The sequence below is a fragment of the Candoia aspera genome, chromosome 3 (assembly GCF_035149785.1).
Source record: "Candoia aspera isolate rCanAsp1 chromosome 3, rCanAsp1.hap2, whole genome shotgun sequence".
In the NCBI taxonomy this organism is placed as follows: Eukaryota; Metazoa; Chordata; class Lepidosauria; order Squamata; family Boidae; genus Candoia; species Candoia aspera.
In genome coordinates, this window is record NC_086155.1 from 181,896,265 (window position 1) to 181,924,100 (window position 27,836).

Here is a 27,836-nt window from a genome sequence, read left to right on the forward strand (position 1 = left end):
TTGCTTCCCACGTGGGAGTGTTGCTTTGATTACACAATTGGGAGCGGGGGGAAGGGGGACTTGAGAAGCGCCGCCCCTTAAATACCTGAGCGGCCTGGCCTGGGCTTCTGACTGTTGCAGATTGTATTGCGTTGTCGTACCTTGCGTTGCATTACATTGCGTTGCTTCGTGGAACAGAAACTGGGCGAGGCTCTGCCTGAGAAGAAGGACCGCTGCTTACGGAGGGCTGGTGTGATCTCCGGAGGTCAGTGCAGCGGCGAGCCCGCCTTCCACCAGTCTTCCCCTCCAGATGGGTCGAATTCCATCTTGCATTATCTCCTTTTTGGTCAGGCTGGCCGGGGATGATGGAAGTTGTAATCCAACACACCTGAGGGCATCAATTTGGGAAACGCTAGTCGAGGTAGAAGAAAGTGGAGCCCGGAGCGGGGAGGGGGCAGAGGAAAAAAGACAGAAAATGTGTGTTTGGGCGAGTGGGAGCATAACTGCAGTGAGAGAATTATGTAAAGTTTATATTAAAGGGTTGATTATTATTGGTTCTTCATCTAGGACCTGGACAGTGTTAAATGTTTTCATAAATCAGATCAGAATTTGACTGCTTTATTATAGGCATATTTATTACGAGTGGAATATTATTTGAAGATCACAGGTCAGGAGTCAACTTTTGGGCAAATTAGTAGCTATATTGTAGACTAAATTTTGGAGAAGGAAGAAGCTGCTAATAGGTGTGGCTCCTGGGCCATATTGGGTGTGTGAGGAATTGAAGGCAGTGGTATGCTAAGTCCGCTTATGCCTTACCTATGCAGGTTGTGACAGGGAAAAGCGTGACACCGTGGTTCTTAACCTTTCCCTTCAGATCCTGCTGATTTCTCTTAATACTTTGAACCCCACTGTGTTAGAAACAAAAACCTATTTGGCTGTTCCTGGCTTTCAGTCAGAAGCTCCTGTGTGCCTGTGTGCGCCTTCAAATCAGTGTGGACTCCTGGCGACTGCCTGGACAAGTCCCTGCAATTTTCTTGGCAAGCTTTCGGAGGTGGTTTGCCATTGCGTCCTTCCTAGGACTGAGAGGGAGTGGCTGGCCCAAAGTCACCCAACTGGCTTCGTGCCTAAGGTGGGACTAGAATTCACAGTTTGTAACCTGATGTTTTAACCACTACACCAAACTGGCTCTCTCAGTTGGTTGCCCTTTTTCTGAAAAGGACATTATGCTTACAGGCATTATTTTATATTTGTAATTTATTGTAAGTTTTTAAAAATCATAATTAAGTTTTTCATGGGTCCCACCTATTCTGCAGAGTCCTCTTTGTACCACCAGTTGAGAACCTCTGGTTTAGATCATCATACGAAATTATTGGACCCAGTGTTGTGTTTGCCACTAATGTTCTGGTATGGTATTTTTTCCCTAGTCTTAGCTTTAGTAGGATTAATCAACATTATCACAAAATAGCCCACAAATTCTCTACTTTTGCTTCCTGGGAAAGATTGCTTATGGTTTCCCTGTTCCATGAGATGAGGGGGTCCAAAGAAGGGTGACACTGTTTTTCCATCATGCCCCGTGTAATTTGCAACAATGTCCCTCTGGAAGCTGGGCTGCTCCCCTCCATGATGGTGTTCCAGGAAGTTTTGAAGGCTGAACCCTGCTGGAAGGTCCTTGGGAATGACTGTGCAGCATCTGAATCTGGATTTCTTTAGTTAGTTTATGGGTTGTATTATTCATTGTGTATAGTTTTATTTTGTTTAACACATTGTTATGGAGGTTTTGTATCATTTATAAAACTATATCATATAGACTACTGTAATGCGGTCTACATGGGGTTACCCTTGAAGAGTATCCGGAAGCTGCAGCTGGTCCAAAATGCGGCTGCACGAGCAATTATTGGTGCCCCTAGATCAGCACATACCACACCACTGCTTTGCAAGCTGCATTGGGTGCCATTTGCTTCTGGATGCAATTCAAGGTGTTGGTTGTTATCTTTAAAGCCCTACATGGCATGGGACCAGTGTACCTGAGGGACCGCCTCATCCCCATGACATCCACCCTTCCCACCCGATCATGCAGAGAGGGCATGTTATGGACCCTGTCTGTAAGAGAGTTCCATCTGGCAGGGTCCAGGAAGCGCACCTTCTCTGCAGTGGCGCCCGCCCTTTGGAACATTCTTCCCCCAGAGATAAGGCACATTCCATCTCTTGTGGCTTTTCGTAAACAACTAAAAACCTGGTTTTGCCACCTCACTTGGGCGGGAGGGGGAGTAATCACTCCTGGAGATGGTTAGGGCTCTAAATGGCCTCTTAGACATATGTCAGTGATTTTCCAACTAGCATTGTCATCTGGATTTCATATTGTATTTATTTGAATATTATATTTCTATTTATATTTTTATGGTATTTTAATGTTTTATCCTGGTTGTAAACCGCCCAGATTCCCCCCTTTGGGGGGAGATGGGCAGTGGCAAAATTCGATAAATAAATTTATATCATTGTAACCTACTATGAGATGCTTAAAATTTGATAGTATGTATGTTTGATAAATTATTGGAAACTGATCAAAGCAGGGTGAGAAACAGTTGGCTAAACATTAAAACTAAGGAATGTATGGTGTTTGATCACAGCCTTAAGAAAGATTGTAACACCAGATAGCAGACTTTACTAGCTTAGGCTGCATGAGATGTTGTGTGATTTTCAGATTACATCTAGGACTGCCAAAATAAAGGTGTGCAGATCAGTTGATCCCCCATTTCTGAAAATATAAAATTCATGTATTACCCATATCTGTCTTAATACTCATGCAAGCTGCTGGATTGAAAGCAAAAGTAAATATTTAGACAATATTTATAAAAGAGCAGGAGATGATATGGGATGGTATAATAAGTTTAAATAAGTACAAGGTAAATTAAATGACATTAAATAATAGCTGGTAGATGGTAAATAGAAGGTACACATGGATACAACTGATTAAGTAAGCTAACAGTTTGAGTTTATTGATATGTGCATGGTATGCATGGTAGTTGATTTTCTCATCCCGTGTTACAGATGGCGGCGCAATGTGTAACAAAGGTGGAGCTGACTGTCTCTTGTAACAATCTCCTGGATAAAGATATTAGTTCCAAGTCAGATCCACTTTGTGTGCTTCTTCAATACACAAGTGGACAACAGTGGTATGAGGTATGGTATAATGGCCCTTGGCATGCTTAGTACAGTCTGTTTGCTTTGTTATTGGGAAATATTAAGTGTAGGCTCTTTTGACTTTGCCCTTAGGTATTAGGACTACATTGTTTTTAAACAGATGTGCACCATTAACCATTTCAAATGGCAGTTTCTACACATTCAAGCAGTCTAAGAACAGTTCTGTTTCTTCTTCCTTTTATTAGAAAATTCATTTTGCTGTTTAAATGTTCACATATAGGATTGCATCCCACTTCCCCATTCTGACAAAGAAGCAGAATAGTAGTTCTCATGCCAGGTATCTCGCAATTTTTTTCTGAAGGATTGAGTGAATTCTCTGGAGATGGAGTGTGGATGGAGTGCAGGTAAAGGAGAAATGTGAAGGGAAGTCCCATTAATTGAATAGAAGTTCCTCAATATCAGCCATGGGCTGTACAGTTATATCCAGTGCAGTCTGTCCACCAGTGAAACAGACACCATGGGCAGAATATTCAATTTTCCATTCTCCCTGCTCAGAACTTTCCCTCCTGTATCTCCAAAAATGGGCATGGGATTGCATATTTACCCCTATTTTCTTTAGTTTTCTTGTGGTAGGGAGTGTATCTTCAAGAATGCTCAAACAGGAGTGTGAAATAAATTTTATTTCTTTACTATTATGTGAACTACTATACTATATTGCAGGTTGATCGCACAGAAAGGATCAAAAACAGTTTGAACCCCAAATTTTCCAAGAAATTCTTGATTGATTACTATTTTGAACTCGTTCAGAAACTCAAATTTGGGATTTTTGACATTGACAATACAACTGTTCAGCTGAATGATGATGACTTTTTAGGAGAATTTGAATGCACACTAGGACAGGTACGTGCAAACAGGTTCTGGATGTTTATTAAAATATAGCGGCATTGACCATGGGGAAAAAGTCCAATGTCCATTGACAAGATACCTTTATTTTGGAAAGAGTTCTTTTATAACCAGTTTGCCTGATTAAGAGGTCTTGAAACTTGAGTTTTGAATGATTTTTGTATAATTCCAGTTAATGTGTGATTTCTGCTGGTTTCCTTCTGAAAGTTGCAATTGCTTCATTTACTTCATTTACTGTTTAATTTAATCCAACAAATGGGACTTGACCTGAAATCTCATTTATGCTAAAATTAATTAACTTGCTATTCCTTGCTGACTTATACTGGAAATGGGGAAAATTGCTACTTACTGTCCACCTGCTTTTCAGTAAAAATCTTAAGCTGTCTTCTTTAAAAGCACTTTGAAGATTTTTGACCATTTTTAAAATCAAAACAGAACTGGAGAAATTAAAAACAAGGAACTAATAGACTACTTAAAAATCTTTCTGATAAGTAGTTTAATGTGTGTGTGTGCACGTGCACGCCTTCGAGTCAGTCTTGACTCCTGGCAACTACCTGGACAAGTCCCTGCAGTTTTCTTGGCAAGATTCAGAAGTGGTTTGCCATTGCCTCCTTCCTAGGTCTGAGAGAGAGGGACTGGCCCAAGGACACCCAGCTGGCTTTGTGCCTCAGGCGGGACTAGAACTCACGGTCTCCTGGTTTCTAGCCCAGTGCCTTAACCACTACACCAGTTTAACATACTCAGTTGATAAAAGTGAATTTTTGCACTGGGTGAGGCTTGGACTAGATGATCTCCAAGGATCCTTCCAACTCTCCCATTCTGTGATTCTGTGATTAAAAAATAAGTATGGGTGAAGGTCTCACTGGAATGTTTGTCCACTTTGGTGGTTGAGACATAATAATCATGGCTTTTTATAGCATTATTTATTAAAACAAGAATAACTGTAAGGCATACATGATTTTCTTTTTTATCCTCATGTATATTATTGCTTCTCTCATAGCTTCCTTACTGCAGTATTTTCTGTTTCACCTGAACTAGGAAACTAATTACGTTCTAATTTAAATTAAATGTAAGTAAGGAATTGAAGTATAAATAAACTAAGCCTTAAGGATGGCTCATGAGGAAAGGGACAGTGGTGGAGATTATGGGTTTGATTATAGTTTTTGACTTAATAAAACATTGTTTATTGTACCAATCAATGCATCTGGAACAACTTCCAGTTACTAGAGGTGGTTATTGTTTAGAATAAATTATCTTCTTTTCCTGAATATTTCTTACAGATTGTTTCTAGCAAGACGCTTACCAGACCTTTAGTGTTAAGAAATGGCAAACCTGCAGGAAAAGGTGTAATTATGGTATGAAAACATAGCTGTTTTTTTTTCTTTTAACCACAGATTGATTGTTCTTTCCTCTTTTTATTTCCCCTATGTCTCTCCCCCCTTCCCCTCAGTATGTAAATACAAGCAAGAGAAATGAATGATGTGTCATTTTTGGAAACAAATGGGGTCGTTCAGCTCAGTGTGATTTACTATTCTGCAAATATGCATATGAAGATTTAGAAAGTGCTTTTCCATTATCTTAAAATCCATTTCTTGCTTATGTTTTCCTTCTCTGTTCAACATTTTCTACTTCATTTTTGTGGTCTTAAAAATATGTAGCTATACCTTGAATTCAAAGACTGTTTTGCCTGATGCTGCATACCAAACTTGGATTTATATTTTCTAAACAGTAATCTTGTTTGTTGTTTTCCAAATTCTTTGGAAAATTAGAAGCAGTTTTTTTTAAAAAGTTCCATATAGGATAACATATAGGTCTTTTATTCAGATGAAAGCAAGGCAGAATTTCATTGAGTAAAGCCAAGTTTTTAATGGCTAAAAGTTAGAAAGTTCCCTGCATCTGCACACTATCTGCATTTCCTGTATGTTGTCTTGAATGTTCTAATAAGAATATATATTTTATTGCTTCTGAAACTAATAGAAATATCACATGTACATTTTTGTTTGATTCATAAAAGAACGCATAGCCATATTTTATTAGAATGGAGTGTCTTATGATAAATGTTGGTCTGTGTTTACCCAGATAAGTGCTGAAGAAATAAAAGATAACCGTGTGGTCATACTTGAAGTTGAAGCAAGAAAACTGGACAATAAGGTGAAATAACTGGAAAAACGATAAGCTCGTTCATTTTAATTCCTAAAATTTGTTTCCAGGTTGCATATCTGCCAGCAGAAAGGCAATTGTTGGCTAAATACATTGTACCCGGTTTTCTAGCCGAAAGCCCTCCACAGCAATATTTCTCTTGACACGTTCCCCCATAAGTTGCTGTTTTAGAAATCACTGTATTCAGACTGTCAAGCTAATGGCACTTTGCACTCAAAATTGTAAACCTGGTCCAAACTGTTGGAATACGATCCTGGTTTTGGGATTGTCATAAGTTCTTAGTTCAAAATTAATTGGATTAAACTGTAGTTTCCAAATAAGTGGAATTCAAATAGGGAGTGTTTTGCAGAAGGAAGTTTTACTGTCCAAATTATAATTCCAAGTTATGACTGGACCATTGCATCTGTATTGTCCTAAAGATGAATGTTATTTATTTTCATATATTCATTTTTGGGCCATGAACTGGGAGGGTCGCACACTGGAATAGTAAAAACGGCAACAGCTCTGTCTGTTTCAGAAACGAGTGGTAATATTTACATTGAACTTTAAATAAGCAGCTTTGTATTTAAGCTGTTTAACCTGCTAATGTCTCCTAGAGAACAAGCAAAACGAAGGCATTTGTTTAAAGGTAGTTCTTGCTTAATAACTTTTCATTTAATGATGGTCCGAAGTTACGACAGCCTCAGAAATAGCGCTTTGCAACCTATACTCACACAGCCATCACAAACCATCGCACCACCCCTGCAGTCACATGACCGCAATTCGGGCACTTGGCAGCCGGCTCACATCTATGACCAGCTGCAGTGTCCTGTAGTCACATGATTGCGGTTTGTGACCTTTTTTGCCATCCAATGGGGAAGCTGGATTCACTTAATGACCATCATAAAAATAATTGTTAAGTGAGGACTGCCAGTATAAACAGTGCAGTCCACCTGACTGTAATATCAAAACTGGACAGCAGTATATAATGTGATTTCTTAGGAGTTTTCTGCTTGAAGATTTTTTTTTTTGGCCTGCCTAGTTTGTTGCCATTGTTCTTTTTTTAGAGAACAATGTTTTTTATAGTGTAGTACTGTTTTATTGTTATGTATTCCCTGATTTTTCCAAGGAAGAATGTGTATTATGAAAGAAATTATCCTTAGGCCCCTTGCAGTGCTGCCAGTGAAAGGGAACAAGCAGACTGTGCTTTGGGCACAGAAGAATACAAAGTGTTATTTGCAAAATCATTTAAAATAAATTGCTTATTTCTAATTCCAGGATTTGTTTGGAAAATCTGATCCTTATTTGGAATTCCACAAGCAGACCTCTGAAGGAAAGTGGGTGATGGTGCATAGAACAGAAGTAAGTGTCATGCTTTTCTGGGTTTGCCTATTTACAATCACAGCTTATTTCAGCATCTTTAGCTCTGATTTTCTGAAGCTTTGGGACTAAATTCTGAATGGATAGCACTTTTAAAAAGTCAGCTGTAAGTTTTAAGATTTTTTTTATTAGATTTTTTCTTGATAGAACAATGTCAATATTGGAATAAAGGCAAACCCTCTTATACAGTGATATATTTATTATATTCTTGGATAAATTTATGCTAGTTGTCTGAACAGCAGGTATTATCCAAAATGATTTGAGAAATTATGCTCATGTATCTAAAAGTACATTTCATACTTTTATAGGTTATAAAAAATAATTTGAATCCTGTCTGGAGGCCATTTAAAATCTCTCTTAACTCTTTGTGTTATGGTGACATGGACAAAGCAATCAAGGTAACAGTATTAGCATACAAACTAGATTTAACTCATGCTTTTTTTTTTTGGTTTACTACAGTATTTCTTACTCCTCTTGTGCATTTTGAATTATATATGTGCGTATGTATGTAACAAACCAATCTTTAATCTTAAAAAACTTTAAAAAATTAAAATGTCATGAGCTTATCTCCAGGGCTGCTTAATGTGACATGTGCATAGTTTGTTTCCCAGAAGTTTTCTCTACCACCACCACCCTGCCTTATTTACACTAGTAGTAGTGGTATAGTGCTTTCAACTTAAAAAAACAGAAAAGAGGAAGTGAAGCCTTCAGTCACAAATGCTGAATCATCTTCATTGTTCCGCAGCAGCAGAACGATGCCACAATGTTCACTTACTTCTTTATTTCCTTCAATTCAAGAAGTATTTTTTCAGCTTATTAATGTGGGTTTCATCTTGCCTTGTTAGCTTTAATTCTTTTCATTTATCCATATGTTGATTTTGTACTCTCTTCTTATTTTGACCTAACTTTCATGATTTCCATAGGAAAGGAAAAATAATGAAAAAGTTGTAAAGGCTATATTTTTATAATTCCATTCCTCCTGTGTGCCATCATCACAGCTAGTATTCTAATTCCTTAGGAAAATTAATATTTCCATTTTCATCCTTGCATAATTAATAACACTGTCTTTCAATAAACCATTTAATGTGTCACTTTTGAAGCAAAATCAAACGTGAATGTTTGATCTGTCACAATGCTTGTAGTCTGAACTTCTTATTAAGTATTAAGTACATCTGAGAAAATGGAAAAGCTTTGATGGTTTCAGCAATTAAAAATCTGTTGTAATGAACAGGGCAGGGAAATGATACCTTATAATGACTGAACAATGCTTTCATACTTTATGCACACGGTGTCTTATGTAGCTGCCTATTTCCACTTAGTAAGTAAAATAACTTTTCTATCTCTTCTGACGCTATTGTCATTTTACATGTTCAAATGGTTTGCTTCTATATTAATTCAACCATAATACACAAGCATCTCACTTTAATACTTCATAAGTTACCTCTGAAGTGTGTCTCTTTGCGTGTTGAAGAAGCAAGCATGAGTTCTTTTTTTCTATTGTGGGTGGGAAATGTAACAATTATAACTCTCAGTATGTTATAAAGCCTATATTAAACATTACTTTGAGTAAATATCTCTTGATGATTGGTAGATTGCTATATTAATTGTGCAAAATTCAGAAATGACCATAAAATGCACATTGAAACAAGAGTATTGTTCTTTCTCCCACCCCTGACTTCAGCTTTATTCTGTGTGCTTTCATTATGTGAAAACCTTTTCCTACAAATCATCTTTAGTAATAGGAGTCTCTGCATGTTTGCATTAAAGGGAATGCCCGTGCATGCATCTTAAGAACATTTAAAAAAAAAAAATTGGACTTCCATCCTTTGGCCTCTTACGAAAGACATGTATTGGATTGCAGTGTTTATATATTAGACTGGAGGTGACGGTGAGCTCAAGAAAAATGATAATAAATACAAGCAACTTGAATTTCCTCAAAACTTAATTTTTAAAGCAGAGCTGCAGGTGTATTAGACATGTGGTGGCATATAAAGTAGTAGTGCATTACTACTACTGTTGCATTCAGTCTTTGGTGGACAGTGTTTCGAAAACAAGTTGACTCTGTATCACAGTTATTGAATTGGAACTATATTTGAGCAGCTACGTAGTTTGATACTCTTAAATGTCATGATAGTGTCTACAATATTCTAGGCTAATGCTGTATGCTTCATTTTAGGTTGAGTGTTATGACTACGACAATGATGGATCACATGATCTCATTGGGACATTTCAAGCTACAATGTCTAAACTGAAGGAAGCCTCTCGACATTCACCAGTTAGTCCATTTGTATATTTTTATCATTTTAATTGAAATGAAAGTGGAAGCAAACATTGCTGATCTCCTTGGGGCCTTGCTAAAATAAAGAGGTTGGATCAAGAGGGGATCCTACAGTATATCCAAAATGTCCCATTGGACAAAATGAAGAATGTTGTGCAACATGATAGCATCTGCTTGCTTTCCCTTTTTTTCCTCACAGGTTTGAGAGCAATTAGGGCATTTAGCCCTGGACTGATAGTTCCAAAATATTTACTATTACTTCTAATAGTCTTGTGGCATGGACAGAGTGCTAAAATATTAATAGTAATAATATTTCTTAATGTTAGTCTAAAAACCAGTGAATATAAAATATTCCACTGATTTGCTTCTTTTTTTTCCCTCAAGTTCAAGCAATAGCTTTTCCAAGTCTTGTGTAGGCAGTTGACAGCTATGCTTTCCATGACCTATGAGACAAAGTTCGGAACGGATCTTGAATTAGATCCAGATCTTCAACTGAACAGGATTCAGGCAAAGGTGGCCAAAAGCAATAAGTGAGAGCAGGCTTCTAGTTAAGCAGACTTGGGATCAAGTCTAAATGTGTGCTGTTTTTACTATTACATTTCTGTAGATTGAATTTGAATGCATCAATGAAAAGAAGAGACAGAGAAAGAAAAGCTACAAAAATTCGGGGATTGTGAGCTTTAAACACTGTGAGGTCAGCGTTTTCAAAATACTATGTTCATATTTATGTGGATATTTCCAACTGTAATAATAAGTAAAGGAAGTGGAATGATAGTGTTTGATTTAATGGTTGTACTGGAGGAAAACATTTTTCATCTTTGCACTGTGACGAAATCCAACATTTCGATTGAGCTTCTGCATTTTTTTGAGATTAATTATTGGCAATATTTTATTTATGTATTAGATTTTTATCCTGGCTTTTTTTAAGGAGCTAAAAGTGTAATTCCTCCTATTTTTTTCCACACAACTACTCTTTGACATCAGTTAGGCTGAAAAGTTTTTTCACTAGTGCAGAACTCAGCCTTTGGCACTGATCTGATCCATTGAACTGGCTCTTCCTTGTTCAGCAGAGAGGAAAGATTGCAAATACAGCATTGCTTTAGCCACTGCACATCTTTCCTTTTTGAAAAAAAGAAGGGGGGGGTAGTTGAAGCTAGTGAGAGTTGTGCAATACCTGTAAAATGCTGTTCTGTTTCAAAGGGGAAAGGGTGCTTTGGAGCACCTTTCTGCAACTCCTTAAGCCAAGTATGTCTTTTTTGAGGGATAGTAGAGGGTAGCCACATTATCCCAGGAAAAAATGCAGCTGCTTTAAACTGTTGCAGCAGATGCTGTGTTTGCACCCTCACATGCTCTGAAGCACCCTTTGGCCTTAGAAACTGAAACTCTGCAGTGCTTTAGTGGCTCCTATTCCAACAGTACTCTACAGCACTGCACTGAGCCCTGATTATTTGCATCAAATACCTTGCTTGAATTTTGTATTTAATGTCAATCCTTGCATTTCTGCCATTAGGGCACTGCTGTGAATATTTAGGTATTAACACTTCCTTGTAATCTTAGATGTTATTATACTTATATAATTTTAGTCTGTTTTGTCATTTAAATATAGACTGTATCCTGAACCTCACTCATAGATGTTAGTTAGTAAAGGTAAAGGTTTCCCTTGACGTAAAGTCCAGTCGTGTCCGACTCTAGGGGGTGGTGCTCATCTCCATTTCTAAGCCTTTAGAGCCGGCGTTGTCCGCAGACACTTCCGGGTCATGTGACCAGTATGACTCACGGAACGCCGTTACCTTCCCACCGAAGCGGTACCAATTAATCTACTCACATTTGCATGTTTTCGAACTGCTAGGTGAGCAGGAGCTGGGACTAGCAACGGGTGCTCACCCCGCCGCGCGGTTTCGAACCGCCGACCTTCCGATCGACAGCTCAGCGGTTTAACCCGCAGCGCCACCGCGTCCCTAGATGTTAGTTAGGTTGTTTTATAAATGTATTTTTAACTTAGTCTTAAATTTTATTTCATTTATTATCTATTAAGATTGATTTATACACACACACACTGAGCACGCTGCTTCTACTGGTCTATGACCGAAATGGGTTGAATTGAATTGCTGTGAATATTAATGGTTCCCATCTCACAGCCCATCCCCACCCCCACCGCCAATTTAGATGTAGAAAATCCTGCCTAATTTAAGAGCTGTTGGGACAAGACTAGGTTGTGAAAAAAAGTCGATCAGTTGGTTTACAATCCTGAATGTATCACTACGTGACTTTTCAACAGGTTATTACAGAATGTACTTTCCTTGACTACGTCATGGGGGGTTGCCAGTTGAATTTTACTGTAAGTAAACTATAATTCCTCTGTCTTAAGTGATGACAATAAGCTCTATTGGTTTGAGAAGGACTGGGTGCGTGATGTTTCCGTACCAGAAATATTCAATTAGATAAGTACTAAAGTGCTGGCATTAGAGAAAAACATACGAGAGGTGTGGGCAGGCTGCTCATATTTCCTGCTGGGGAGCAGGAGGCTTGTATTCAATACTACTCTGTTCTTTTAAAAAGTGGTTTCTGCAGCATTGCTTTGGGGCTACATTTCTGTAACTTTCTAAGTCTATATCTGTATCCTAATTGCCCTGAAGGAAGCATGGGTAGTTCTTTCTGTGTGCAGCCTCTTTTGAGTTAGGTTTGACTGGAAATTGGGTTTCAAAGGAAGCATTTTATTTTATTGGGAATTGGGAACTTTTCTCTGCTAATTAAACTTCACATAACTTGTGTAAACAAAATCCTAAAAATCTGTTAATTCCATGGGGTGGGGGAGAAGTCTTTCACATTTTCCCATATGAACAGCCTATCCTATTGATTGGTATTAGAACAGTTAATATGGAACAAAGTAGTCTTTGTACCTTATTCTTATTATCTTGACAGGTTGGCATTGACTTTACTGGATCTAATGGAGATCCCCGTTCTCCAGACTCCTTACATCACATCAGCCCCAATGGAGTGAATGAATACTTGTCAGCCATTTGGTCTGTAGGAATGGTCATTCAGGACTATGACACGTATGTGTTTCAATTGAATGATTCTCAAACTGTTTAACATGATGCATGTGTGTGGATTATTCAATAAATCAAAGTTTGGAAAAGATTTTAACTCACTGTTTTGCATATTTTTAAAATTTCCCAATGCTGATTATATCAGTAAGAGTGGGTTTTGGGATACATCTAATGCCATAATTACATTAAGTGGTATGACTGTGCTAGAACTAATCTTTAACACTGATGTGTTAAAAAGAATTTAACAATTTAATTTTGACATTTCGTGAATAAATATAGCTCTAGAGTAACTACATTGACACTACATTAAAACTACTATAGATTTGACTGTCCATTTATTTTATAATTACTTATTTAAAAGATTTGTATTACCACCCATCTTAAAACACAACTCTGGATGGCTCTCAACATAATTTTCTATTTCTATAATATTTTCACAAATAAAGTTATTTAGGCATTGCCTAGAACATTCTGAATACATTATCATCATGACATTTATATGCATTTGTTACATCTCATCTAGTTGTACTATATGTGCAGAAACAGATACATCACCTAGAATCATAGAATGTAAGGGTTGGAAGTGACCTTGGAAGTCATCTAGTCAAGCCCCCTGCCCAGTGCATGAATCCATAATCCAGCATCCCTGACAGGATATAATCCAGTCTGTTTAAACACATCCAGCAAAGAAGAGTCCTCCACCTCCCAGGGTGATTTGTTCCATTGTTAAACAATTCTCACCATAAAGACATATTTCCTGATGTCAGTTGAAAACTACTTTCTAGTTATTTAAAGCCATTGTTTCTAGTCCTGTCTTCTGAAAGGACTCTGAACCATTCTGTGTTATCTTCTAATACCAGTGTTTCTCAACCTAAGCAACTTTAAGATGTGTGGACTTCAACTCCCAGAAATCCCCAGCCAGGCTGCCTGGGGAATTCTGGGAGTTGAAGTCCACACAAGTTGCTACGGTTGAGAAACACTGTTGTATAGGATGGTCCTTAAGGTACTAGAAAACAGCTGTAACAAAATCTTCTCTTCTCCAGGCTAACATCTCAAAGGCCTCCAGTTCTTCATAAATTTTTCCTTTTAAACTCCTCAGCACTTTGATTGCTCTTCTCTGGACATACTCCAATTTTCCCTCCTAAAGCATAGTGTCCAGAATTGGATGCCGTACCACTTACGGCATTAGATACAGTCTGACCAATGCAACATAAGACAGGAATGATCATTTTTCTTGATATTGGTGTTACTGTCGATTGCATTTGCTTTTTTTTTCACCTTTATCATGGCAACGTGGCTTATGTTCAGCATGTGATGCACCAAGACACCCAGATTCTTTTTGCATGTACTGCTGCCCAGTGTGATTTCCCAGTCCTGCACTCATCTCTTTAATTATTTGAGCCCAAATGTAGGACCTTGCATTTATCCCTAGTGAAATTAATCTTGCTGTTTTGCCCCTTGCTCCAGCTTATCAAGATCCTCTTGAATCTTAATGCTATCATGAGAGTGTCTGTTATCTGTCTATAGTTCCCCAGATCCTATTTTTGAACATAAGAACAACATTTGACCTTCTCTAATTCTCTAGCCTATCCCCTGTGATTTCTCAGAGATCTTAGAAAGAGGCCAGAGATGACATCTACAGCCTTTTCAACAGTCTCAGGTTTAACTCTGTGGCAGACAAAACTTGTTCATGATAGCCAGGTGCTGCCTATCTTTTTATTTACCTTGAGTCACCACTCTCTCCTTTGACAAATGTCCTGTTTAGTTCCATTTGAAGACCATTCTCCTTTAGGCACAAGATGGAAGTAAAGTAGGTATTAAGCTCTATTGCCTCCGTCTCACCATCCTATTATTTTCTCTTTAACTGTGGGCCTACTCCCTCCTCCTCCTGGCCATATTTTGTTGGAAGCTTAAGTATTGCTTTAACTCTAAATTCTTAGCTCAGGGGAAAGCCTCTTATGCAGTCACAATGGTTTCCTAAGTTGCCCTCTATTTTTTCCCCCCTAACTGGAATACTGTATGATTGTATTTTTGGTATCCTCTTTTTTAAAGTTCCCAACCTTGCAAAGAGTTTGACCTGAGAAGTTTGATTCATGGGATCCTGCCTAGTATTTCTATAAGCTTGTTGAATTTTGCTTTTTTGAAATTCAGCAAGTCTGTATAACTATGTCCAAATCATCTTTCTGTAATAGTTTGAACCCCAAGATGATGTAGTCCCTTCTTCCTAGAGTTCTCACTGCTTTTATGTAGTCAACCACCTGTTCCCTATTGGTTAGGATCAGATCTACTAGAGCCAATTCTTCGTCTGTTCTTTACCCTTTTAGCAAAGGAACCATCAAGACCTATGAGGAATTTTTGTGACCTTATCTTTTGCCAAGTTGGTTTTCCAACAGTTGTCTGGGTAGTTGAACTCTCCCATTATTAATTTCTCCCTCCTGAAAGTTGTGTAATTTGCTCCAGGAGGGCATTGTCCAATCTGTAGCACCCACCCCACAAAACCTTCATTGTTTCCCTTCCTTATATTCTTACACCAGTGCTCTCAGGTGAATTCTCATACTCAAATGCATCCTATTCATTTCAGCTACTGATCAAGCCTGTCTAGGTATTACTGAATCGTCCCTCTCCTGTGAAGTATTTGACTCCTGTCCCAGCTTTCTGTCTTTCTGCTTAGTTGGCTTTTCCACTCTCTTTTTCCACCATCTTCTTTCTTCTGCCTCTTCTCTCTCCTTTGTTGAACTCCCCTGCCAAATTCCCATGTGCTGTCCTGTTCACTTGCAGAACCATATGTATGCATGGTTCTGGTTGTTTTGATCAAAAGGTTTTTTTTTAAAAAAAAAACACCACAATTTGACTATTTGGAAATAGGAACAGAAGCTAGAACTCAACTTCCTCTTCTCCCAAAGAAATGGTAGAGAAAGATTTTGGCTCTGTGTTAAAAAGGCTTCTGTCTCCAGCTTCTGCACATTGGTTCCATTAGATTTGCCTAATTGTATTTTAATGTTTGAAACGTGTGTTTTCTTGTATATCTTATATCACTGTGTAATGTCACATTAGGCAAGCATGTTGGGGCAGCGATACTGAAAAAAAGCAAGGTAGTAAAGAGTCATCAGAGACCTAATAATCTTTCACTTGCAGATAAGTGATGGCATTAGGATTTCATGAATTTTTCATTTCTCTGTATATAAATCCTAGGACTTTGTGACAGGTGAATGGTTTAGATCAGTGTCTCTCAATCTCAACAACTTTAAGATGTGTGGGCTCCAACTCCCAGAATTCTCCAATCCACACATCTTAAATTGCTACAGTTGAGAAACACTGGTTAGATGACTGCCTAAGCAGCATTTATTACATGTATATGTTGATGCCACTAGGTTATTTATTCCCCACCCTGTGCTGGAACTGATGCTGGAAACAACAGGCAATAACTCGGTGGTATGAGGAGGTTAAAGGATTAGAACCCTGGCTTTGCCATTCATGCAGAATTGTTTAGCAGACATTTGGGAAAAGGCCATGAAGGGAGTATGCGCCCCAGAGATGCAAGCTTTTCTGTCCTTCCAAAAGTTGGTAAACCAGCTTTGTTATTGTTGAGCAATTGGAGGAAATGCTGGTGGGTGTTACTCTGAAGATCCTATTGGATCTTTTTGCTTTATTGCAATAATGATCTAACTTCAATTATTGGATGGACTGGACATATGATTAGTTCTGGGCTTTGCTTTGGCTATGGTGTTTTGGGTAAATCAGATAACTGGAGAGGAAGTCAACCTGAGAATGTTAACATTTAAACATATAGACTTCGTTCCTAAGATAAGTTGACATAAAAGAGTAAATAAGGAAGGCTTTTCTCATCCTTTTATATTGTCTCTCCATCACTTGCACCTCCTGAAATCTTCCACTGAAGGATTGTGGAGCAATCCTGAACAGTCTGGTTGGAGAACAGGTTGTAGTGTGGTGGAAGAGTTGTCCTTCCATGGACATCCTTTTGTACATATCTACTCAGAATAAAGACCCACTGAGTTCAATTAAACTTACTTTCAAATAATTTGGGATTGGGTCCAAACTACAAATGTGTGGTATACAGAAACTGTGGAAGTATAGTACTGTTCATGAATGTGTATTCTAAAGAATGGGCAACTATGGATTTACTTACCATTGTTTTTCTAAATTGCTTATGCAGAGATAAGCTGTTTCCAGCTTTTGGATTTGGTGCTCAGATTCCTCCTTCATGGCAGGTAAGCGGTATCCATTTGGAAGATAAGTTCATTAAATAAAAAAATACTGACATGCTGTAGATTTAGAGTAGTGTTTTTCAACTTGGCAACTTTAAGATATGTGGACTCCAACTCCCAGAATTCTGCTGACTGGGGACTTCTTGGAGTTGAAGTCCACACATCTTAAAGTTGCTAAAGCTGAGAAATGATAATTTAGAGGAAAGCTGCCTGGTGGAAGGTAAATGAATCCATGAAAAAAATGAGTACCTTTATGTATTTTCAGGTGTCGCATGAATTCCCATTGAACTTTAACCCATCCAACCCATTCTGCAATGGTAAGTTTTAACATACTACGAAAGTATGTCCTGACATTTCTAGGTATGCTGAATGTAACAGTAAAGCAAGACTTGATTTGGTGATTGGGCATTCTGAAATTAACACTGTTAACTTTGCATAATTGTTCAGAGCCAGCTGGGAAAATAAAGATTTCTAATCAAAATTGTCTGCCTGCAGAGAGATTAGCAACAGCTTAGATACTCCTGAAAATATGGGAAGAAATTATTTGTTTTTTAATAAAACCCTCATAAATCTAACAATATAATAAAGTGCGACAAAGGGTATGAGTTTATTATGATTTCTTTCCATGAAGGAATTGCCATTTGTGGATCTGTTAAAATCCACAGGAATTTTACTGTGGATTTAACATATTACAAGAATTCTGTTTGGAACAAGAACCTGTGTTGCTACTCATTGCAAGTATTTTGCTGCTGGGTAGGGATGAAATTCTCTGTATGCTCCCCTATTTCAGCACTTCAGGACAATACGAAAAGAGCCACCTCTGGAAGAGATACTGACAGCTTTTCTCCAAAGTCACGTGGCCTTAATTATTAAACATTCTTGGGATTTAAGTTTCATTCACTGTTTGACTAGCTTGAGATAAGCAACTTTATGGGTTGTAGCTCTTCTTCCTTAAATATAGGCTGTTTAAAATAGACATGCTTCTTGAGGCTTCAACACATAGACCTTCATAAACTAGTGTGGAGGGTGGCAGTGGTAGATAAATTTCCTTCAGTATGTTTTATTCCCTCCAGGTATCCAGGGAATTGTGGATGCATACCGTGTCTGCCTTCCTCAAGTAAGATTGTACGGGCCCACCAACTTCTCTCCAATCATCAATCATGTGGCTAGATTTGCTGTTGCAGCTTCACAGCAGAGAACGGCCTCGGTAAGTACCTTATTGCTATGCTACAGTTAATCTTTTGTGAAAATATGCCATTAAGGAATGAATAATGGAAAGAATTTCTGAATTTATCAAAAGCACTTGGTATTACAAAATTAAATACAAAAGTTGAGGTTTTGGTAATATGTGTAAGCAATTTTACTTGGCAAGTAGACTGTATCTCTACCCTGTTAGTATCCTTTTAGTACTTTAATCTATAGTAAGAGTGAAATAGAGCAAAAAGCAAAATGGAGATTAATTACTTATGATGAGGCATGAAGAGTAGCACTAACTGCTACCTATGTAGAACATAAATATCTACGTCATATCTGGCCATTCCTTTTCCCTGAGATGCCCTTAAAGCAATTTGGTTTTCATAAAGCAAATTTGCATCTGTACATGTTGAGGTGAATGCTTGTGTGCGCTAGTTGGAATAGCTATGCTACTTGGAAGTCATAAGTGAGGAATCAGCCTGATTCTAATTCTCTAGGCATTTACAGCTCCTTGCTCATAATTTTATAATTACTTATTTAGAAAACAGTAATATGAGCTAAGTACATGAATCATGACTTTTTGGAAGACTTCTGAAGCAGGTATACATAACCTCACTAATAATTCATGGTAAGGCTGGTCAAAGACCATAATAAAGACCTTTATTATTCATTCATTCATTGCAGCTGTGCATGAACAACAAAAAAAGAAAGAGCTTATTACCATTTGTCAGGCTAAGGAACTATGTATATAACCAGGTTTCCTTTCCTTGCGGTGGAACAGAGGAGTTGTCCCTATGCCTGTTGTTGGGAATCCTCTTCGGCTCAACAGGTTTGCCATTATTCTGAGTTGTGAGCTGGCCTTTGTGACTGCTATATCTTTCGCATGCGGTAATATGCTTAGAATGCTCTAAGCCTCAGCGTAGTATTAGCAACAAGCCCCTACATCCACACTCTTAAATGAGAGGTTGGGCTGGAAGAGTTGAATGAAGAAGCAAAAAAGACTGTATAAAAATATGTTTCTGCTACCTGAAATGAAATGAAATTAATTAAATGGAAGTGAGTGTTGGGTTTGCCAGGAGAAACTTTAAAGTAAATTGAATACAATGTTGGTTGAGTGTAAAGATGATTCAAGATTTAGTAGAGAAAACCTAATGGAATGTTGCACTGTTAAAGTATCTTGCATGTCATTGTTAGGTACTGTGGGAAAGTAAAGAATACTGTTCTGGCAATCTATATCTGGAGATAATTGTAGTGCCTTTGTATAAGAACTACAGGTAGTCCTCAACTTACAACCACAGTTGGGACCGAAACTTCTGTTGTTAAGCAATGTGGTTGTTAAGCGAATCCAGCTTCCCCCATTGACTTTGCTTGTTGGAAGCCCCCTGGGAAGGTTGCAAATGGAAATCACATGACCCTGGGATACTACAGCCATCATAAATACATGCCAGTTGCCAAGCATCCAAAATTTGATCAAGTAACTGCAGGGATGCTGCAACAGTTGTAAGTGCAAGGACCGGTCGCAAGTCACTTTTTTTCAGTGCTGTTATAACTTCAGACAGTCATTAAACGAATGGTTGTAAGTCGAGGACTACCTGTATTTTTCCAGAGGAAGATATAAGACTCAGTATAAATTGCATAAACCATTTTTTGTGTTGTTTTGGGTCTTTTCCTTTCTGACATGCTTATAAGTTGGTTTCCCAACCTATTATCTTTGGGAATATATTTTCCTTAATTTTAACAAGGTGCTTTTGTTCAACAGCAATATTTTGTACTCCTGATAATCACGGATGGGGTGATAACAGACCTTGATGAGACTAGATCTGCTATTGTCAATGCGTCTAAGCTTCCCATGTCCATCATTATTGTTGGTGTTGGAGGTGCTGATTTCAGTGCCATGGAATTTCTGGACAGTGACAGTGGAGCTCTGAGATCACGTTCAGGAGAGGCTGCTATTCGAGACATTGTCCAGTTTGTGCCATTTAGACAGTTCCAGAATGTAAGTACTGTTTCTTAAAGGAGTGCATTGCTTCAGGTTCAGTTCTAGAAAGGTGTGCTCAGAACATGTGACACATGAACATAGTAGCATCTTTCTGTAGCTCTTTAAAGCAGCTGCATCATTTACCATCAAGGAAAGTTATAGCTGTTACAACTTTTAGTTGTAGACTGGTGCTCTGTTGGTCCTCCTGCACACTCTGAAGCATTCCCAAGTTGTTTATGAGCTGTTGCATTCATTGATACATGAACTTTGGTTACCGTATCCTAGAGGAAATAAAATCTTCTTGAAACAGACAATTAAGCTATCCAAAGAGCAGTTATGAATGAAATCTGGAAGCCTTTGTTATACTTTTCATCCCATATGGAGACTTAGTAATAGGTTTATGTGAGCATCCTTTTAAAGGAGTATCTTTGTGGGGGAGAGAAAAGTAAGTGTATGTCTAAAATATTTATGGATATTGTACCTCATGTCTCTGACCTATATCACTTCATTGAAGTAAACATACGTCTCCTTGCATAGATCTATTAGAGACATTACTGTATTACTAAAAACTTTTACTGTACTAGTTTGTTGTATTTGCAATACAGTCAATACTGTTTTTATTATTGCACCAAATCTCTCTCCCATAGAAAAAGGACCCAGGTAATCCATTTCCTTTAGGATCCTCTGTAGCTGAGTCTCCACCACATTCTAAACAACCTTGCTCAAGAAGATCAGATTGGATAATGGGTGAAAGTTATCAAAAATAGCCAGGTAAACCAAGGAACTGCCTGGGATTGGGCAGAGGCCTTGTTAGATCAGTCGCCTCAATAATCTAAATTTGAAGATAGCATGGAAGTCAGTTTCTTGGAAACTCTGAGTAAGTCCTCCATAATAGATCACATCTCATCAACTGTAATGGTATGACCTTGGGAGGCAGGGCAAAGAGACGCAACTGAGGGAAGGGACAGATAAAAGGCAGCTGGGCCCATAGCAGGAATGTGTGTTGGACAAGAGACTCAGAAGAGACCCTTCCTAGTTTCTTGGGCCATAAAGGAGACGGTGTGACAGATGTACTTTCACACTTGCAAAATTCTGTTAGTAGCTTTACAATAAAGTAGAATTAGCTCATCTAGTTGTGTTTCCTGTCTGGTCTACCTCATAAGGCTGACATCAATCTTGCAGGTGTGAAAATACATCTGTCCCCCATCTCCTTTACGGCCCAAGAAACTAGGGAGGGTCCCTTCTGAGCCCCTTGCCCCACCCACATTCCTGCTGCAGGCTAAGCTGCCTTTTATCTGACCCTTCCCTCGGTTGCGTCTCTTTGCCCTGACTCCCAAGATCATTCTCACATACCATTACATCAACTCTGAAATAAAGATCTCCCACATGGGTCAGAGCTAGTTATCTGCAATAAAAGTGGTCACCATAGAGGCCGGGAATTCATGAGCTGCTTTGGAATTATTTCCCAGGGCATAGAGGTTAAATCATCCAAGACTAAAAGCCTCAGGAACTACCAGCCCTGAGATGAGATGCAGAACTTCATGGAAGGCCACTGTAGGATTTGTTATGAATCTTTCAGTCCTGGAGGAACAACACAAGTTGTTATTCTTCAGTGTAGAAAATTGACTGATTTGGCTTCACTGAGAAATTGTTTAGCCATGCAAATAATAAAAGTGCTTGAGCATTGGTGCCTTTATATAGGAATCCTCAGTTGTCTGTGATTTGTTATGCATGAAAAGATCATTGTTTGTCTTGGAAGGAATTTCACTTTCTTCACTTAAAAAAAACTCTATTATTATAATGAAATAACAGAGAAGGAAAAGCTTATCAGTCACCCTAGAATGAAATAGCTGGCATTAATTTCATCTTATTACAGTCAGTAAGTAAATAGTTTATTGAATAAATCTCCAGACCATTTCAAGTCTTTGGTATCACACAATCTATTGGGTAAATGTTATCTCATAGCAATGTTTTTTGTAAGGGAAATGGAAAGTTTTGCTTTCTAAAAGACCCCTTCATTAAGGCCTGGAATGCTGTAAAATATCACAATATTTCCAGTCCCTGCTCCTACTCCCTCCATTACTTTCCATTGTTTCTTAAGGCAAAATGCTACAAGGCAAAGAAGGAGACAAGTGTTTGTTTTATTTTCTAAAGTTTTGCCACTGGGGGTTATACTTTAGTAGGTGCCAGTATATGTCTGTATGAAACGGGATTCACTTACTTTGAAAAATGGAACCGGATTATAGCACCTGTTGCTTGGATTTCAAAATATGTAAGCATGGTTGTTTGAGAAAGTATTCAGATGACTGAAATGGCTACCCCAGTAGCCACAGTTTAGTTTATTTATTGATTAGTCTAATGACCATATCAAATAAGATAAGATAAAATAATACTAAAAAAATTACAGTATAAAAATATTAAATGAAATAATCAGGTAAAACCCTTGGCAGTTGACCCCAATCTGATCTAGATAGGAAGCTCTCACTTGAATGGCTTTAGCTATAAACTTGGCAGTCCTCCTTACTGTCTGTGTGTTTGTAGCTTAGAGGAAGTAAGATAGCTTATTTATGGGGTCCCGATGGGCTATCCTGTCAATTAGCAACTTTAAATGCTGTGCTCTGGCTGAAGCATATAGTTGGCAGTCCAGGAGGATATGAGTGATGTCCTCTATTTGTGGCCACAGGAAGAGTTTGGCTTTATGAATCTTGCAGAAATCCCACTAATTAAGCAACTTACGTTCCTCAGTGTTTTGTTACGTGTTGCAACAGTGCATGGTTTTTATGGACATTGCATAATGTTTTCGCTTTATAATCATATCCAAAATGATCTGCTGCAATTTTTAACTGTATAAAGCCAGTGCCAGAATAAGAACTATCCAGCTCATAGAAAGACAAATCATTGGACAAATCAGCTTCTGGTGGCCATCTTTCCTGTGGAACACCGCTCCTGAGATCTTCCTAGATGAGTGAGAATTGAATCAGTTGGTTTCACTTCTGTCTTTGTCCTTTGAATTAGGCTCCCAAGGAAGCTCTTGCTCAAAGTGTCCTGGCGGAGGTGCCACAGCAAGTTGTGAGCTACTTCAGCATGTACAAGCTGCAGCCACCAAACAACCCTACAGCCAAGCAACAACAGCAGAAGCAGGCATGAATCACATGGTGGGAAGTGTCTGTGCCGCCTGTCAGTGGTGGCCCTTGATTGTGATGCACGATGAAAGCCTTTTCATACATTTTGCAAAAGACGTGACATGCTAAGATAGCCTTTCTCATTTTTGTTCTGAGTTGCCAAAGATGCTTTATGTTTAACACCCCATTGCAAGTGAAATTGCAAAAAGCAGTTCAAGCATACAAAGTCTCCAACAATATACAACTCCAGGAGCAGCAGAGCAGTTACATGTGCCTTTGAAATGATGGTGCAACTACCTTGGGTGCTTAATTCTTGCATGTGCTCTATCTAAAATATTCAGTCTTTTTTCAGACTTAAGAAGGATTAAGACCAGGGTGATAAATCCAGGATATGTAAGCATCTTTCTTTGTTCCTTCTCTGTGGCTTCTGCCCTTCTATTTCTGAACATTTGCAGTTTGATGAAGCAGTAAATAATTGAAAACTTGAGTATTATATGGAGACTGGAACAGAACTATATTACAGCTTAACAGATTCAGCTTGCATTGTAGTATTAAAGCAAGGTGACATCTGACATTGATACATGGTTGCCAACAGTTTATGTCTGTCTGTTCCACATAGAGGATATAAATTGGGTCAGGACTGCCTTTGTTGTTTATTATGTCACAAACCCATTTGACTTTTGAGGAATTTAATTGTGTAAAATAAGAGCATGGACTTAGAAGCTGTATCTGTGTGTGCCTGGGGAGGCTTATCTGTTTTATAGCTGTATATAGAGAGATCTCTATGTGCTAGAGTATCTGTATTATTTTGATATTTCATAAAGGTTTCTCTATGGGTATAGCTAGTTCCAGGATGCTTTATCACTTTCATTCAGTAATACAAACTGAAGTTCTTCCCACAGTTGATTTGGAGTAGCTAGAGAGAGTAAATTTTCTTTTCAGCACAATACTCATGTATTAGATTATCTTGTACTGTATGTTATTTCAGGTCCTTGCCCTTTGGGGATTTTTGCCTTTATTTAGTGATGGTTAGTGGGTTTGTGCTTGCATTTCATCTGCTTTCAGCATTTTTTCCATCATCCCACTTGCATGCTGATCAGTAGTCCAAAAGTGTGTTATTGGACATATTTTCTTGCCATTTGTTTGGTAAGAAAGAAGTGTACGTAACATTTCTGTTCTTTTGTCTGTATGCTCTGAGTGAAATGAATTGGACTGAGCTGTCTGAAAATGATTGTTAACTGCACAGGATGAATTTTGTAGGTCCTATTCAAAAGGCAAGAATGAGAAATCAATGTTAATAGCAAAGAACCTGATATGTATATGTTTTTCCAGGAAAGTAGCAGCTACCTGCCTTTGGTCTTGCAGCTTTGCATTATGATCATGTTAAAATGGAAAATATCTGCAGCTTATAATGTGTCCAACCAGTGCCATGCTTAGAACTAGACATGTATTTAGAATATTGTCTATTCATCTAATTAAATGTAATTTTCCCCATCAAATGTATTTTTTTCTATGATGATCAAATCTTTAGCGGGTCTATTATAGCAGCCTATTAGGAACTTCTTGCTTTGTTTCATGTACACCCTGCAAATGTGTAGGTGACTATTTATTTAGATCAGGGATTCCTTGCTAGTGGGTTGGTGAGCAACTAGATCCCAGGAATGTGTACATGTATTGTATAATGATATTCTTTATGAATATTACTTAGTGTACTATGACCAATTTGCATCAAAGGTTTATCATGTTTGGAGTCCCAAGTATTTCAGGATCAAAGAATTAGAATACAGAAGAAGCTTTTTTTAAAAAAAAATCTGAGATATTTGCTAAGAGCTTTTGTGAAAAAGGCTGAAGTTTTATTTTTGCACTTTGTTATTACCTTATACTGTATTTTCAGACTTCTAACAAAAGGGAAACAGCAATATCTCAGCCAGGGGCCATTTCCTGCATGCTTTCCACTCTATTCAACATATGATCTCTGTGTTAAGTCAGTAGCTGCCTATGGATGCCTCTTTGGCATATGCCAGGCTATGCAACTTTTTAAATGTATTTTTTTAATTGAAAAAAAAATGCCTTCTGAAAAATGATTATTTTGTGGCTAGCCTTGCCCTCTATGGCAGCCATTGTTCACAAAATTCAACAGGTTCTCAGTGTTCTGAAAAAACTGTGTTGCGCTTTCCTATTTTGAAAAAAGATAGCACAGGCCTACAGCTGTACAGCTGAATTCGTAGGAGCTAGGCAACTTTTAAATCTGTTGCATTGCATTTCTTAATAAAATAAAATAATATGATCAGATCTAAATCCATAAAATATAAATATTTGCGTAGTAATACTTACTTTTTCTTAGCTATGTTTTGAGCATAATTTTTCTAACAACCCATCAGCACCACCTTGTGATAGAATTTGATATTGGCATATTTGTACCAATAATTTTTAATTTTTCCTGTTTGATACCTTTCTCATAAAGCTGTATTTTGCTTTGAAAGTATCATATATATGGCTTGCGCTATCTTATTTCCTGCATATTGCTGTTTTTTGTATTTGATGTTGAAATTGACTTTGAATGTGATATGACATATTTTAGTAACATATAAACCAAATTTGTTATATCCCAATAGTTCTCTTGTCTTTTTACTGTTTCAGCTAGGAATATGTGTTTGCTGGCCTGCTGCTATTACTGAAGCAGAAGAGAAGAAATGTTTTTGCCATATGTTTTTCAAAAATTAGCTTACATTCTCAAATTTATTCTTCGACCAAAATATTGTTCACATTTATGAACTAGTCTTTTTTCACTTTGGTTTATTATTTAAAAAAAAAAAACTGATTTTGGATGTTGGTGGATCATTTGGATTGCCTAGGACATTATTGTCATGGCCATCTGAGGTAATATGTATTCTAGCAAAGTTTTGGTTTTTATTGGCCTCTATAACTTGTCCAACTAAATTTATACAATTATTTCTTGAACATATCAGTCCACCAAGTGCAGTTCCTGGCTCCCTCTAGATTGTGCCAGCAAAAGCTGATGAGGCATTCCTGTTCACACCATGGTGTCATAATTATCCATAAAGTATCCACATATTTTGGGGTTTTTTTGAGCTAGAATATCCTTGGCAGTTCCGTATTTTTGCAAGCTCTTATTTGTGCTATTAGAAACTTGTCCCTCTGTGCTTATCTTTCCACTTGATCTTTGAATGTTACCAGGACTAGCCATCTGTAAACCCTTGAATATGGCTGGGAACACAGGTAAGCTGATTGGTGTGACCTGCTTGAACACCCAAGAAGGGATAATTAAGAGTTTAGCAGAACAAATCTTGATATCTTATTTTAAAAAAATATTGTTGCTTATTCATAGTGGAGGAAAAGGGTTCTTCGGAAGCTTAAATGTGTGAAGAAGCAGAAAACTGAAATGCATTGAAAGCTTATGATTCATTTCTAGATACTTACAATACTGATAGTGATGCGCAAATGTTTTGAGCATAAAATACTCCCAAGCTCAAAGTGGCATTATGAATCCTATAAATTTTGCACACATCTTCAAGGTGTTTTATCACCCATGTCCATCATGTCTAAGATCAAGGGTAATGGGAGCTACAGTTCAAAGTATCCAGAAGTTAACAGACAGAAAAGCTGCCCAGGAGACTTGGTGATGAAAGGGCTAATAATGTGCTAGAAGAAATATGATACAATTTGATAAAAGATTTGCTGAATACATGGAGCTAACTACAGACACCCATATCTCTAACTATGTACAGATTTTACTAAGACATGGTTTTCTGAATAAGCCACAATTGCTGGGTTCAAGCTAAAATCTAAATCAGTGTTTCTCAACCTTGGCAACTTTAAGATGTGTGGGCTTCAGCTCCCAGAATTCTTCAGCCAGCATGGGGGCTGGAGGCTGGGGAATTCTGGGAGTTTAAATCCACACATCTTAAAGTTGCTAAGGTTGAGAAACACTGGTCTAAACTAAACAATTCACATCATATCATTTATTGAGTTGAGTAAAACCTGCCTTTGTTTTAGTTTCTGTTAAGTATTCTACAAAGATGACATTTGGTAGGGGGGGGCTACTTCTCAACCAACTTTCACACAGAAAATTTATTGGGAGTAACAGCAACCCTGTACAATTAGCATTCTTTACCTCCTGGCTCAATTCCGTAATTATTTAATATATTGTACTAATGGCCCTGGAGCAACCACCTTTGAGTTTAAGGCCTGCTGCAGACCTTTAATCCTCAAGGGCTCTGTATAAAGAATGCAAAGTGTCAAGGCTATGGATGTCTCCTCCTGCAATCCTCTCCATAAAATCTGATAACATTAGAACAAAAAAGGCTCATAAAGCAGCAGAATGGGTTTAAAATGGCCCAGTGCAGTAGGAATTGACCTTTCTGCCAGCAATGCTTTATTAGCCAAAAAGAAGAAATTGGACTATTTCCCTGGAGGCTTACTGTT

The 27,836-nt window shown here is 38.0% G+C and overlaps 2 protein-coding genes across 4 annotated transcripts in view; one reads left to right on the top strand and one right to left on the bottom strand.

Moving 5' to 3' along the window:
• Nucleotides 1-27,836, bottom strand: part of RMDN1 (regulator of microtubule dynamics 1) — a 471,818-nt gene that overhangs the window by 17,451 nt on the left and 426,531 nt on the right. The gene's annotated exons all lie outside the window — the stretch shown is intronic.
• CPNE3 (copine 3) lies at nucleotides 70-26,002 on the top strand. Of its 3 annotated transcripts, XM_063299453.1 has the most exons (17): nucleotides 70-244; nucleotides 932-1,108; nucleotides 3,028-3,159; nucleotides 3,841-4,020; nucleotides 5,304-5,378; nucleotides 6,103-6,174; nucleotides 7,441-7,524; nucleotides 7,851-7,940; nucleotides 9,719-9,817; nucleotides 10,428-10,514; nucleotides 12,099-12,158; nucleotides 12,743-12,876; nucleotides 17,045-17,099; nucleotides 17,362-17,413; nucleotides 18,170-18,303; nucleotides 20,050-20,286; nucleotides 23,284-26,002. In XM_063299453.1, exons 3-17 carry the CDS (start codon nucleotides 3,028-3,030, stop codon nucleotides 23,413-23,415), a joined length of 1,623 nt encoding a protein of 540 aa, XP_063155523.1. In that variant the 5' UTR covers nucleotides 70-244; nucleotides 932-1,108; the 3' UTR covers nucleotides 23,416-26,002. The 3 variants fall into 3 exon arrangements, with proteins under 3 accessions (XP_063155523.1, XP_063155522.1, XP_063155524.1); XM_063299452.1 differs by lacking the exon at nucleotides 932-1,108 and having other exon boundaries at nucleotides 72-244; XM_063299454.1 differs by lacking the exons at nucleotides 70-244; nucleotides 932-1,108 and adding an exon at nucleotides 258-519.